At 37.6% G+C, this 15,398-nt stretch overlaps 1 protein-coding gene across 1 annotated transcript in view; it reads right to left on the minus strand.

Moving 5' to 3' along the window:
* Positions 1-4,481: 4,481 nt before the first annotated feature.
* The window catches only part of LOC121529733 (acetylcholine receptor subunit alpha-like), a 238,331-nt gene continuing 227,414 nt past the window's right edge, over positions 4,482-15,398 (minus strand). The window contains exon 5 of the mRNA XM_041817660.1: positions 4,482-4,793. Within this exon, the coding sequence (XP_041673594.1) occupies positions 4,482-4,793 (312 nt within the window). The remainder of the gene's footprint in view (positions 4,794-15,398) is intronic.

Here is a 15,398-nt window from a genome sequence, read left to right on the forward strand (position 1 = left end):
TCTGTATGTCTGTATGTCTGTATGTCTGTATGTCTGTATGTCTGTATGTCTGTATGTCTGTATGTCTGTATGTCTGTATGTCTGTATGTCTGTATGTCTGTATGTCTGTATGTCTGTATGTCTGTATGTCTGTATGTCTGTATGTCTGTATGTCTGTATGTCTGTATGTCTGTATGTCTGTATGTCTGTATGTCTGTATGTCTGTATGTCTGTATGTCTGTATGTCTGTATGTCTGTATGTCTGTATGTCTGTATGTCTGTATGTCTGTATGTCTGTATGTCTGTATGTCTGTATGTCTGTATGTCTGTATGTCTGTATGTCTGTATGTCTGTATGTCTGTATGTCTGTATGTCTGTATGTCTGTATGTCTGTATGTCTGTATGTCTGTATGTCTGTATGTCTGTATGTCTGTATGTCTGTATGTCTGTATGTCTGTATGTCTGTATGTCTGTATGTCTGTATGTCTGTATGTCTGTATGTCTGTATGTCTGTATGTCTGTATGTCTGTATGTCTGTATGTGTATGTCTGTATGTCTGTATGTCTGTATGTCTGTATGTCTGTATGTCTGTATGTCTGTATGTCTGTATGTCTGTATGTCTGTATGTCTGTCTGTATGTCTGTATGTCTGTATGTCTGTATGTCTGTATGTCTGTATGTCTGTATGTCTGTATGTCTGTATGTCTGTATGTCTGTATGTCTGTATGTCTGTATGTCTGTATGTCTGTATGTCTGTATGTCTGTATGTCTGTATGTCTGTATGTCTGTATGTCTGTATGTCTGTATGTCTGTATGTCTGTATGTCTGTATGTCTGTATGTCTGTATGTCTGTATGTCTGTATGTCTGTATGTCTGTATGTCTGTATGTCTCTGTATGTCTGTATGTCTGTATGTCTGTATGTCTGTATGTCTGTATGTCTGTATGTCTGTATGTCTGTATGTCTGTATGTCTGTATGTCTGTATGTCTGTATGTCTGTATGTCTGTATGTCTGTATGTCTGTATGTCTGTATGTCTGTATGTCTGTATGTCTGTATGTCTGTATGTCTGTATGTCTGTATGTCTGTATGTCTGTATGTCTGTATGTCTGTATGTCTGTATGTCTGTATGTCTGTATGTCTGTATGTCTGTATGTCTGTATGTCTGTATGTCTGTATGTCTGTATGTCTGTATGTCTGTATGTATGTCTGTATGTCTGTATGTCTGTATGTCTGTATGTCTGTATGTCTGTATGTCTGTATGTCTGTATGTCTGTATGTCTGTATGTCTGTATGTCTGTATGTCTGTATGTCTGTATGTCTGTATGTCTGTATGTCTGTATGTCTGTATGTCTGTATGTCTGTATGTCTGTATGTCTGTATGTCTGTATGTCTGTATGTCTGTATGTCTGTATGTCTGTATGTCTGTATGTCTGTATGTCTGTATGTCTGTATGTCTGTATGTCTGTATGTCTGTATGTCTGTATGTCTGTATGTCTGTATGTCTGTATGTCTGTATGTCTGTATGTCTGTATGTCTGTATGTCTGTATGTCTGTATGTCTGTATGTCTGTATGTCTGTATGTCTGTATGTCTGTATGTCTGTATGTCTGTATGTCTGTATGTCTGTATGTCTGTATGTCTGTATGTCTGTATGTCTGTATGTCTGTATGTCTGTATGTCTGTATGTCTGTATGTCTGTATGTCTGTATGTCTGTATGTCTGTATGTCTGTATGTCTGTATGTCTGTATGTCTGTATGTCTGTATGTCTGTATGTCTGTATGTCTGTATGTCTGTATGTCTGTATGTCTGTATGTCTGTATGTCTGTATGTCTGTATGTCTGTATGTCTGTATGTCTGTATGTCTGTATGTCTGTATGTCTGTATGTCTGTATGTCTGTATGTCTGTCATGTCTGTATGTCTGTATGTCTGTATGTCTGTATGTCTGTATGTCTGTATGTCTGTATGTCTGTATGTCTGTATGTCTGTATGTCTGTATGTCTGTATGTCTGTATGTCTGTATGTCTGTATGTCTGTATGTCTGTATGTCTGTATGTCTGTATGTCTGTCTGTATGTCTGTATGTCTGTATGTCTGTATGTCTGTATGTCTGTATGTCTGTATGTCTGTATGTCTGTATGTCTGTATGTCTGTATGTCTGTATGTCTGTCTGTATGTCTGTATGTCTGTATGTCTGTATGTCTGTATGTCTGTATGTCTGTATGTCTGTATGTCTGTATGTCTGTATGTCTGTATGTCTGTATGTCTGTATGTCTGTATGTCTGTATGTCTGTATGTCTGTATGTCTGTATGTCTGTATGTCTGTATGTCTGTATGTCTGTATGTCTGTATGTCTGTATGTCTGTATGTCTGTATGTCTGTATGTCTGTATGTCTGTATGTCTGTATGTCTGTATGTCTGTATGTCTGTATGTCTGTATGTCTGTATGTCTGTATGTCTGTATGTCTGTATGTCTGTATGTCTGTATGTCTGTATGTCTGTATGTCTGTATGTCTGTATGTCTGTATGTCTGTATGTCTGTATGTCTGTATGTCTGTATGTCTGTATGTCTGTATGTCTGTATGTCTGTATGTCTGTATGTCTGTATGTCTGTATGTCTGTATGTCTGTATGTCTGTATGTCTGTCTGTCTGTATGTCTGTATGTCTGTCTGTCTGTATGTCTGTATGTCTGTATGTCTGTATGTCTGTATGTCTGTATGTCTGTATGTCTGTATGTCTGTATGTCTGTATGTCTGTATGTCTGTATGTCTGTATGTCTGTATGTCTGTATGTCTGTATGTCTGTATGTCTGTATGTCTGTATGTCTGTATGTCTGTATTTTGGAGTCTCTGTATGTCTGTATGTCTGTATGTCTGTATGTCTGTATGTCTGTATGTCTGTATGTCTGTATGTCTGTATGTCTGTATGTCTGTATGTCTGAATGTCTGTATGTCTGTATGTCTGTATGTCTGTATGTCTGTATGTCTGTATGTCTGTATGTCTGTATGTCTGTATGACTGTATGTTTGTATGGCGGAACAATATTTCCCTATTTATGAAGAAATATAGGTTATAAGGCCTCGTATGGACTGTGACGCCACAATTAGTTACTCAACATGCATTCTCTGACAACAGGTGCCGCTTTTTGAATATTTTTTAATTGAGTAAGACAGTGACGGGTATCTTATCTTGCGGCACTCACCTTACGCGTTTCTTCATGTTTTTTTTTCAATACAATATTTTGTACTGACTTAAGTAAATCTGTTGAGTTTCAGTTGTCCTTTTTTTCATTATTCGTTCAAAGCTTTTAAGAAACACCTTTTATTCTCTGAACATCGATTCTATCAACATCACCTTCCAATATAGATAAAGAGGCTTAATTCGCAATTAAAAGCAGCAAAATAATGTTTAGCAAATAAACCGTTCAGATTATTCCTTATAATTGCGAAGGCGTAGTTGATCGTTATTCAAAAGATGTGGTTGCTATTTTGACAGATGAAGGATGACCAAATTTTGAGATCAACGTTTTTATGTCAACCTGTACTGTCTTAACTTAAACACGGTTTGGTAGAAAGTTTGGTTCTAAATGTTGTGATCAAAACTATGATCGATGATGGGTGTTAAAATTGGAGTCTCAATTTTAACAATGTTGTGGCTTCAAGCCGGGGGTCACCTAATGTACAATCTCTACCAAAATGGTAAAAGTGAAATATGTTTTTTTGGTATGTCGCAAGTACAGAAACAGGTGAAATAGTAACCGCAATTAGTACAGAATAAATTGGCTGCGTTAAGATTTGATTTCGTACTGATTTTATTGTGTATGTATTCAAGTTTAAACATATGTTTTGGGATTCAAAGTAAATTTACAAAAAGAGATAGAACAGACTTTATTGCTGATAAATGTTATTCATAAATTATTAAGTCAGATCTTGGAAGAATGTAACAAGAAGTTGCAAAAATAAGCGTTGATAAACGTTGCAAAGAGATTTATACACTTCTAAGTCAAATATGTATGGTACATAGAGCCAATTTCTATTGGTTAAATTATTTTGAAATTGGTTAGCAGACTAAGGAATATCTGACAATCATGACCCTCAATAGCGTTCAGTTTTTTTATTATACGATTATATTGTATTATACAATTATATCTAATGATTTATATCTTTATTTCTACCATCCATTTTATTTGAAATACAAATTTTAAAAGAAATTAACTTAAGCAATTCCTTTCTTCTAAACCCCGGCAGTTATGCCTATTTCTAATTTCAGAAATATATTTCAAATAAAACAAATGTATTTCAATGAAGATATTTTTTATGGCAAATATTCTTTTTTACGAAATACTTCTCATGCTACATAAAGTCTTTAGAAAAAGGTATCAGCACATTTGTGTAATGGAAAGGGAAAGAGCAGACGAATATGTGACGATCGATACAGCTTGCTAAGCCGATAGTGAATGTATATTATATGCATTACATCCCATAAGATTTAACACACTTATAATTTTAAGAGTAAAAACCCGAAAAATTAAAATCTTTGGCACTGTTAAATATTAAGCTAAAACTTACTTTTGTCGAATCCTCTTGCATTTTAGTATGCTCCGCTATAAAACGCACACAAAAACAACTTTTATGAATTTTGGGAAGGCATTTGGAATGTGAAAATGCTGGATCGTTTATTAAGGGACTCTTTAGTCCCAAAGATCCGATGTCTATGTCCGGGACTGCTGCTATTTCGTTAGAGCTACATAGGCTGAGTGGCGGCACAGGGCCATGGACTTGACAGCTTCCACCAAAAGGTCCATTCTCTGTTATGCTAAAATTAAAAAAAAATCTTTTTGATAATATTACTTTTATTAATACCTATTTAGAGACAATATTGCTTTTTGTAAAATGAGGAACACATTGAATATATTATTATATAATATTATTGATTAGTATGATGATTAGATTATACAATAAATTTAAATATTTTTTAAATTTATTTAAACACTTCTTTTACATAAACATTTTCAAAAATATTTAATAATGCAATAAAATTTTATATATTGAAGTAAAAAACAAGAGGAAACGCTATAGTCGAGTGCCGCGACTATAAGATACCCGTTACTGTTTTACAAAATTTTAAAATATTATTTTGCTAGTGAAAATTCACAATGCGCCACCTATTGTCAGAGGAAGTATGTTGAGTATGCATATAGTGACGTCACTGCCCATGTGAGGCCCTATATCCTTAATTTCTTCATAAATAGCGAAATAATGTTCCGATTTAAAAAACCTTTGGTAAATCGATAGATATTAACAGAAATAAGTTATACAAGGTCAAACAAAGACATTCATAATAATATTATAGGCGCCACAGTTTTCCGCGGTTTGTAGGCGTTAGAGCCGAATGCAACTTCGTGGCAAGTTGCAGAGGCATCTACTAAATATGTGTTTCTAAGCAAAATTGTGTAGCTCTTATAGTTTTTGAGATTTTTGCATTTTTGGTTTTTCGGGTTTTGTGGGCGTTAGAGTGGGCGTGGCTTAATCGGAAGAAAACAATTCGCATTGGGAGCATCATAGAAACCTACATGCTTAATCCGAACTTTCTATTACGAATAGTTACCGAGATATCAGCTTTTCTAGAAAATCCGAAAACCGTCTTTTGAGCCTTGTGGGCGTATGGGTGGGTGAGGCCGGATAGTAGTACTACTTTAAGATGCGCTGTCATCTAAAGATTATACTTTCTGAATTTCAACTTTCTAACTGCAATAGTTCCTGAGATTTCAGCAATTTTAGTTTTTTGCAATTTGTGGGCGTTAGAGTGGGCGTGGCAGGATGCTGTAATAAACTTGCGTTGTCCCGGGACCTCAAGAATCTTCATGCTTAATCTCAACTTTGTATCTGCTATAGTTCCTGAGATCTCAGCGTTCATACGGACGGACGGACGGACGGACGGACCGACGGACGGACGGACGGACGGACGGACGGACGGACAGACGGACATGGCTCAATCGACTTCGCTATTGATCCTGATCAAGAATATATATACTTTCTAGGGTCGCAAAAGCTTTCTTCTATCAGTTACATACTTTTCAACGAATCTAGTATACCCTTTTACTCTACGAGTAACGGGTATAATAATTTATATCTCATAAAAGAAAGTCCTAATATTTTGGGTAATTTTCTACCCGTTAAAAGTACGACTGAAGCGTTTCCGGCATAAAGTATACATATATTCTTAATCAGTATCAATAGCGAAGTCGATTAATCGATGTCCATCTGTCCGTCCGTCTGTCCGTATGAACGATAAGGTGAAATAAAATATTATATATTGAAATAAAAAAAACTGATAACTGAAAATCTGTCCTAATATTATTCGTATTTTTCTACGTTCAGTATCAATATTGAAGGCGATTAATAGATGCCCATCTGTCCGTCTGTTCATATGAGCGCTGAGATCTCAGGAACTAAAAAGGGTACAACATTTAGATTAAGCGTGTAGATTCTTTAGGTCCCTACGCAGCGCAAATTATCACATTACCCACATATCAGGAAAACTTAAAAAAAACTGAATTCTAAGGAAATATTATAACTAGAAGGTTAAAACTAACCATGAATAATGATGGTACCGTTATGATCATCGGCCAAGCCCACTCATACGCCCACCAAGCTCGAAAGATGTTTTTTTTTATAAATGCAGATACATATCTCGGTAACTATAAGTGATAGACAGTTCATCTGCGCATTCCCCATCTGGCCCCCCGCACTCTAACGCCCAAAATATAAGGAAAACCAAAAACGCTATCATTTCGGGAGCTAGAAAGTTAGGCTTAGGCATATGTATCCTAGAGGTGCCACTGAAGCTGGAGTTTATTTTTCATCTGGCCACGCCCACTCTAACGCCTAAAAACCGCGAAAAACTGCGTGGACAATAATATTAAAAATTATGTTTTCCTTTCTGGGCCACTGGCATCGCGGCTGTCCGGAGTCACACACATACACGATGCCGCCTACTGCGAGTGGCTTGCTCTTCTCACACAATTAGGAGCGCCTAGTTATCACTGGCAGGTATTCTTAAAGGCATCGTTCCAGAACGAGTCCTCCAGTTGTTGTGGTTCCATCCAGCACTATGTCGGCCCCCTACCAGTTGAGCATCCAAGCAGAAAATGAAATCTTCCACGAAAATGTTAGTCAGAGGTTGCGAGTTGACGATCGCATCCGCCTCTATCAAGGAGGCCCTCAGAATCTCGTCCAATGGTCGTTAGTCATCTTCACGGAACGCACTTTCTCGTATGAACCGTATTCACCGAGAGCCTCTCAGTCTTCACGGCTGCATCCTAGACTATGCGGAGCAGGGAAAAATAGGATGACACCAATATGGTTTTTACTCAACTTCTTCCGCCATTAGGGGCCGTGCATGCCTTTCCTCACGTACTCATCTAGTTGTCGTCGCATTTCCTTCGTCAGCTCCGGCTTGCGAGTCAGTTTATGATACAAGCATCTTGCCCTCTTAAGGGCTAGCGGTAGGCTAATCGGCAGCTTTTCATTTTTATAACTCCGCAGCAGATTTGTCTCAAAACATCCAATAAGAAGGCTCATTCAGGCACTGCTCAAGGATGCGCAAGATCTCGTGTAAATCACGTGAAAGTTTGAATTTGTCTTCATCCCCACTGTTGGAGCTGTTGGGTGGAGGTCAAGGATATCTGCGCTGTGCTTTCAGGTGTGCTGTATCCAACGGTTGCGACGGAAGATCAAGAGAATTGATCGAATGAACGTCTCGAAGATCATATAGCTTCGTTTGGCCAATGCGGGAGACTAGTCTAGTAAGTCTAGTCTGACCGAGGTGTCCTCATACAAGTTCATCCCGGCAGTCTACTGCATTAATAGGGGTGCTTCTCTCCATCCCCATCTCCGATCCCCTGTCTCGCTCTTTCTGCCATCTCCGATAGCCACGTAATTAACTTTGTAAAAGTATATGACATTAAAAAAGCTTTGTGTATATCCCAAAACCCCACCACCATGGATGGTAGCTTACACACTAGATCCTGCGTGAGCGACGACTTTTTCAATTACTGTTACAACTTGGAGGCTTTGATCGTCGCGCAAACATTTTATATCTTCACCAAAAAAACAAACAATGTTTCAAGTTTATTCTCCCTTACTTGGGGAAACTGTTTGTTCCCAAAAAGTCGAGAATAATTTCGGGCCGCCTTAATCGAATTCTCTACGTGGCGTTTATCTGCGACACACATTCCGAATGTAGAATTAAACTTTGAACTGCTCTCTTGGCTAGTGTTTATAACGCGGGCCAAAGGCGCATCAAATTCTTGTCATCTGTGAATCCGCTTAGCTGCGTCGTCTGTTCTAGCTATTTTTTCTTGTTGTTCCGGGGATAATCTACCCACGAATTTAACCACCGTAGCTGCTGAGTTATCTTCCCCACTGGTAGAAAAGATCCAGTGAGTCCCATCGTGGGCTCTCTGCGTAACACGGTATCCTTCCACTACCAGCATAGTTGTCCCCAGCCGTCAGTCTGATCAGCTTTTCTGTCCTGATCGACGTCGAGTTATTTTCAAGGACGGCAATGACACACTCTTCACAGATTCATCCTATCCTGATCCATCCGGATCCAGTAGGCATCTGGCTGTATTTTTGAAAGTACAGTTGGAGGGCATGGAGATGCCTTCTAGGTCTGGAAAGTAAAGAAAATAAATGTTGCGAATTGTTTTAGCGCTGATACTTCCACATCCTGGGCTTACAGGTTAATAGAGAATTATCAAGGGCTTACAGCTATCGATTATTTTGCTTCAGCGTTGCCAGAGGCCGCTTATACAGTCTCTGTTTTTTAGTATTCAACAGTTTCCATCTCGGGATCGACATTGTAGTCGTCGACAAGAAATTTCGTTTTGGAACAAATAAAGTACGCTTAGAAAAAAAAACCTATATAACTTTCCTGCCACTAGAGGTTGCATGTTACAAATGGGCAAAGCTTGCGGATACGATAAAACTATGTCCGGCAATAATTCACCAGAGCGAGTGTTTACACGATTTCACTAAATTCGTAAGCGCTGTTACGGACATGGGAATCGAGTCAAATATCATCAAGTTCCCAGCAGTGTAATCACGTGGACGTCAATAGGAAGCTCCTAAGCGTGGACATGTCTACGTTTAGCCCGATTGGTTTTCTGAGTTGTTACATGGTCAATGGCAAATACTTGATGTGATAAATTTGTCGGCGGGGACTTGCACCAGCCGTTACCAGATGTGATTGCAGCAGAGAACTGGCGGCGGAAGATTAATGCCCCCGATAGCACTCCGGAGCTACTCGAGTGCAGACACTACATATGTACGCTTTGATGGATGTGCAGGCACATTTCATATGTTCTAGTTCTTCACAAGCCGATCGGCCGAAATATTGGTGTCCACAGAGGAGATGGAGGATCAGACGAGGCAACGAGTAATACTTCAATTTAGTTTCAGTTTGCTGCTGTTAAGTGAGCCTCCATTTCTGAAAGGACATTAGTAAATCAAATGGGGACGGCTTTCCACCGGAAGAAGAGACTAAAAGTTACTTGCTCTGAACATCATTTGAAGTTGTTATAGTTCGGTCACACTAATCAAACCGATTGCCTTTCAAACAGAGAAGGAAGGAAAATTGTGATAAATAAGATTCAGAACTTACTTCAGAATAATCTAACTCTGTTAATGTTATGAATAAAACAAACGAATAACGATGGGATGTTATTAATATTGCCAAGTCTTTGACTTAATAAAAACATTCCCGAGGATAATCGCATCTACGTCAACTTCTTTTAAGCTTTAGTTTAATTGAGGCCAAAAAGATTGTTTGGTCTTTTCCCGGCTTTGCTATCATTATTAAAATTTACTTTTTCCATCTCACTGGGAAATGGCCAAGCGAAATGGCAAACGGCGAAATATGGGAGCCCAATGATCATTTTGGGAGTTGTGAGGTATGAGCCCGGGATTTTTCCGATTTCAAGGTGGTCGGCAAACGTGCTGGCTCTGTCTGCATCGCTGCGTGCCCAGCAGCCTGTGGGATTTCTAATAGGCATCACAGTTTCTTTCGTTAAGCTCAGAGTTGGGTGAGCTCTCTATAATATATATTTTGTATTACTAGCGGCGGAGGACATATGCTTCTTCTTGCTGTAAAGCTTTAGTAAGTTAACGTGATGCATGTCTTAAGCTTTGCTTAGGAGAGGGTGATCTGTGGAACTGCCACTCTCGACGTAAGAATCGCTTTTCGAGGACGAGCTTTTCGATTTACAGATTTATCTTCCTTTGGTTACATTGTTTATTTATAGTTTGAGGTGTTGAAGATCGAGCTGAAGAGACGAGTAAAGACTCTGGTAAATTAACAAAGGTCAATGTCTCAGCTAATGTACTTTCTGTACTTAACCTAATTGGTTTTCTGTAAGGTAAACTTTAATGTATGTTTAAATGTTTCAGCATGTCGGAGTAAAATAAGTAGGAAAGATGAAAGATCCGAAAGGCATTCGGCGATTATCAGATTTTTAGAAATGTTTTTGGTAATCGCAAAGTCTATTGAATCGGGTAGTTTCTTTGTTCAGTATGTTGGTATGACAGAAGAAACGTAGTATAACTTGTTCCTGATTTTGATAATTGCATTATAGAGCTGCTTTCCTTTTGGCTGGTTCCTTTGATTCGCATTCTAGTCTCCTGCTGCTATGAAGTGTTCTCCTAGTGAATTGAAGAACTGCATAAACTTATCTTCAGCTATAGTGAAGAGAGGTGGGCAGTAAACGGCGGCTGGGGTAAGTTGGTAGTAGGTAGTTTTTACCAAATTTGTTATGATACTGATGATTAATACGACTTCTGACTAGAATTCCAGTCCCACCATGTGCTTTTGTATCTGGATAATTGTTCCGTAGAATAAGTATCCTTAAAGTTGAAAACTGTATTTGTTCGTAGTGTGTTTTTTTGATTGTGGAGGAGTAGGAATTGAGCTAACTTTGGCGTTTCACGTAGAAATCCGTAGGGAAGTCATTACTTTGATTGTTGTGAAACCAGCATTTGAATCAATACATTTTGGTTTCACATCAGATCTTGCATAGTTGTGCGCATTAATGACATAAATTCCGCAAGGCTTTGTTTCGTGTTCGGTTTTTGGTATACTGATTGCAGAAATTAAATTTTTGAGGCAGGGGTAGTCAGTCCTGATTTTAAAGCGCTTGCGTATGTCACATTTTTGTCTGTGTTTATGGGTCCTAGTGAGGATCTGGCTGCAGTCGAGAAGAAGACTTCCTGGTTCTTCTCTGGTAGATGCAACTTTCCCCTTTTAGACTGGGCAACCTCTATAGTTAGCAGTGTGATTGCTACCGCAGTTGTCACACTTTTTCGAGTTGTAGTCCTCTATTTCATGAAGCTGTCCACAAGCTACACAGACCGGGAGCAGCTTACAGCATGACCTTGTATGGCCATATTCCTGGCAGCTCGCACATTACACCGGGCGATTGGGTTTGTGCGGTTCCTCAACTGTGATTCTGCGGTGCAGCAGGATCTGAAGATTGTCTACAGGGTGCACTTCTTAGTGGCTGGGGCTTTCTATTCCTGTTATGGATAATGAAGACTGTCTTAGTGCTAAATTCTTTCTCTTGTAGCGCATTTGTTATCTCTGCAGGCGACACTTGCAGGCCCTCGCTGCTTTTTAGCTGATACGTGTAAAAGTTCTTTTTATTCTCGGTGTGATATTTCAAAAATGCTCTGTAATTATCTTCAGAATTCATTTGAACTTTTGTTTCCTGAATGTTGCCCTTAACAAGGGGAATTATGTGGAAGTTTTCCTTGCCAATAAGAGTAGTTAGTTTTCGCTGGTTCTGGCACAGATTTTTGGGCTATTAAGCTGTCACATTAGTGATTAAAAAATGGTTTCCCCCACCCCGAAACCCATTATCCGTCGTCTCCTTCTGATAAGGATTCCCCCTCACCCTTTTAGTCAGTATGGATTCTGGCACAGAAATCATAAACCCATAAATTATAGTTTTTAAAATCACTGCACGTGTTTAAAGAAGTAATAAAATGTGACGATTGTGTCATGACTAGTTGTCCGACCCCCCCTATCCGTAATTTGGGAATATTGAAATGTATTCCTGACCCTAATTAGGAGGATTGGGAACGTCTTAAGACGTTGAATTTAACTTAAGGGTTGAATTTTCTCAAAATACACTGTCAATTTCTATATATGTAAGCCTCTGTCTACGTGTGTGCGTGTGTATGGTTGAGTGGGAACCCCAGATGTGTGTGGAAACATGACATGTGGAACCGATGAGGAACATTTACAATATAGATCTGTTGAATGAGTCTCCTAAGCGCAAAAAAACGTCCCGTTTGCCGCCGGCGGTTACCGCCAGTAATGCAAATAACTCCCTTCTCCCTCCGTCTGATGTTCAACAGTCTCCTTCATTGTCACCGCTGCCGTCTACCACTCCAATCGTGACGACACCGGTAACAGCCCATATTTCGGTTCCCGAAAATGTTGCATAGGTGCGTAGGCATTTGTCCGATGAGCAGTCCGAGGTAGTCGCATTGGACCCTCCCGTGCCAAATGTTCTACAAGCCCAAAAGAATTTACCCTTGACTCACCAGAGGAACTTAGGGTCCGGATTACCGGCACCCACTGGTAGCGTGGGTAAACCACCCGCCCCGCCAAAGCCCTTGATTGGTATTCCTCTAGAGAAACACATTTTTGTTTCCCGGCTTTCCCCTGATAAGTCCGAATCGGATATCTTAGCTTACATTCAAGAAAAACTTAAAGTCGATATTAGGGTGGAAAATATCACTAAATATAAATATTCCTACGCTAGGAACGTGGCATCTTTCAAGATCCGTGTTCCTCCGATGGCTTTTGACGATATCTGTTCGACCAATTTCTGGCCGCAACATATTTTCGTTCAACAACATCAGCTTAAAAATAAAAAGAAGAAAAAAAGTCGCCCTTTAGGAGTAAAGCTTCCACAAGTAAGCGCTCCTGCCAACCTAAAAAACTAGCATCTTCCATTATTCTTTCGCACCAGAACACAAGAGTATTTAGATTCAGCTAGTCGACTGGAGGAAACTTCCCTACCATCAAGAGCAGCATTCTATGGTAACTTGACAGAAAAGGAATGCTCTCAAGATGATTATGAACACGCACATAAAGTTTGGTCACAATTTTTTGTTCAAGTCTAAAGGATTATATAGAGTTGTATTTAAAAACTGATGTTTTCCTATTGACTGAAATATTTGAAAATTTTTTGGGCAGCCATTTTAAAGACCACAAATATCCAATTAGATTTATTAGTAGATAGTAGCATTCGAACAAATAACAATTACTTAACAGATTTTGATCCAACAAAGGAATCATCCTTTATAATGTATTTCTACCGTTTTGTCCGTCAAATAGTTTTGCATCTAGATAGGATAAAGTTAAAAAATTAATAGCTGACCTCGGGAACAAAAAAATTATGTAATCCATTATAGAAATTTGCAGCAATTGGTTCGCTTATTACAAAAACCTTGGCTAAAGACTTATATTGACTTAAATACTTTACATAGACAGAATGCCAAGAATGAATTTGAAAAAGATTTTATTAATTAATGAACAACTCGGTCTATGGGAAAACTATGTAAAATACTGAAAAACGTGTAGAGGTTAAATTGGTAACTACATGGGAGTATACAGATGTTCATAAACTCGGTCGAAAAAAACAATGTGCTAAAAATTTAATTTTAAAATTCAATTTTAATAGTACAACTAAAATAAATGACGAGTTCTATACCATCCAAATGAAAAAACTTTCTGTGGTATTTGATAAGCCAATGTATTTGGGTTTTGCTATTCAGATAGAAGAAGCTAATTATATAATTTTAAAAAAGTTAATAAAAAGAGGTTAGGATATTTTAAATATGAGTTTAATGGAAAACTAATGAGTGAATTTATAGGTCTATGCTCCAAAGTTTATAGTTAGAAAATAGATGAAGTTGAAAACCATTATAATAAAGCAAAAGGTCTGAGTTCCAGAAATTTATTTAGGGATCATTATAAAAATGTATTACTCACTGGAACTCCACTATATGGTAGTAGGACAATGTTTAGATCAAGGGCACACAAAATATCAGGGATATATCAGGGATAAAGTAAGAATGTGCTTCGTGCTAATGATAGTAAAAGAAAACGTAAACATAATGAAACAGAGTTTGCAATGTTAAATCACGATTATCATGGTACTCTATCAATAAAACCTAAAAGGTTAATGGAAAAGGACATTGTGGATAGTATAAATTTCTTAGAACTTGAAAATATATTCTTAAGAGATATAATAAATGGGAGAAATACAGATGTCAATACATTAAATGAACTTAGAGATAAGCAAGTAAACATAGAACAAGATTTATTTTATAAGTCAATTGAATTGGAAATGTTTTATTTTGATCGAGATTGTGGTAAATATAAGTAAAACAAAAATAAATTGTAAAAAACACATAATATGTTATTAAAATTGTTAGTATACACATTATAAACTTGTACATTTATATGTAAATGTAAATGTAAATATATTTATTAAATTTAATTATATGTTATAATTTATATATATATGTGTACTATAAAATTTCATCTTTATTTACCCAGCTGGCTTCGTCCATTGGAAAGCCAAGCCATTTTACCAAAACTTTATCACCTCTTCGCTTTAAAATTTTCTCAACTTGAAATGTGTTCGGGAATTCAATCTTTTTGAGTTCTTTCTTATAAAACCCACCCTGAATCGGATTACCTTTATAATCTTCAAGAAAGTATGTTTTGGGGAATGTATTGTTAACTTTTCTAATTTTAAAGATTTCTGTTTTATAATTCGGTGTATATCATTTTTCAAACACATGTTTATACTTGCTGATACGAACGTGATCGCCATTTCGTAGTTTACTCTCAACATATATCTTTATGTGATTATATTAGTCTTGTAATATTTGTTTTTCATTAGTTGTATTGACATTGATTGGGCTCATTTTTATGGTTCTATGTACCCTATAATTGTAATCAAATATCAAATTTTTGTAAATATCTATCCACTTATATTTCCCATTAAAACTAAACTCACGCCACATTGACTCTTTGAGTGTTCTATACAACGAAAATCCGTTTAATCGACAATGGGTTCAAAGAAAAACGTGAAAGTACCAAGAATAATTAATATACCCAAAACTGGTGGTTTTTTTGACTGCCCTAAGTGCCCTCGGTAGTTTAGCTAGTGGAAGTGTAGCCATTGGAAAAACAATAAACAACATTACATTACATTACAACTTTTGCTAAAAACTATATACCAAATCTTCGAGGAGTATTTATGAGGGATTTACTTCCACGCTCTCCAAGAATTCAAGAATGTGGTATAGTAACCTAGATGATTCACAATCAAGTAGTACACA

The sequence above is a fragment of the Drosophila eugracilis genome, unplaced genomic scaffold, assembly GCF_018153835.1.
Source record: "Drosophila eugracilis isolate 14026-0451.02 unplaced genomic scaffold, ASM1815383v1 contig_1821, whole genome shotgun sequence".
Lineage (NCBI taxonomy): Eukaryota > Metazoa > Arthropoda > Insecta > Diptera > Drosophilidae > Drosophila > Drosophila eugracilis.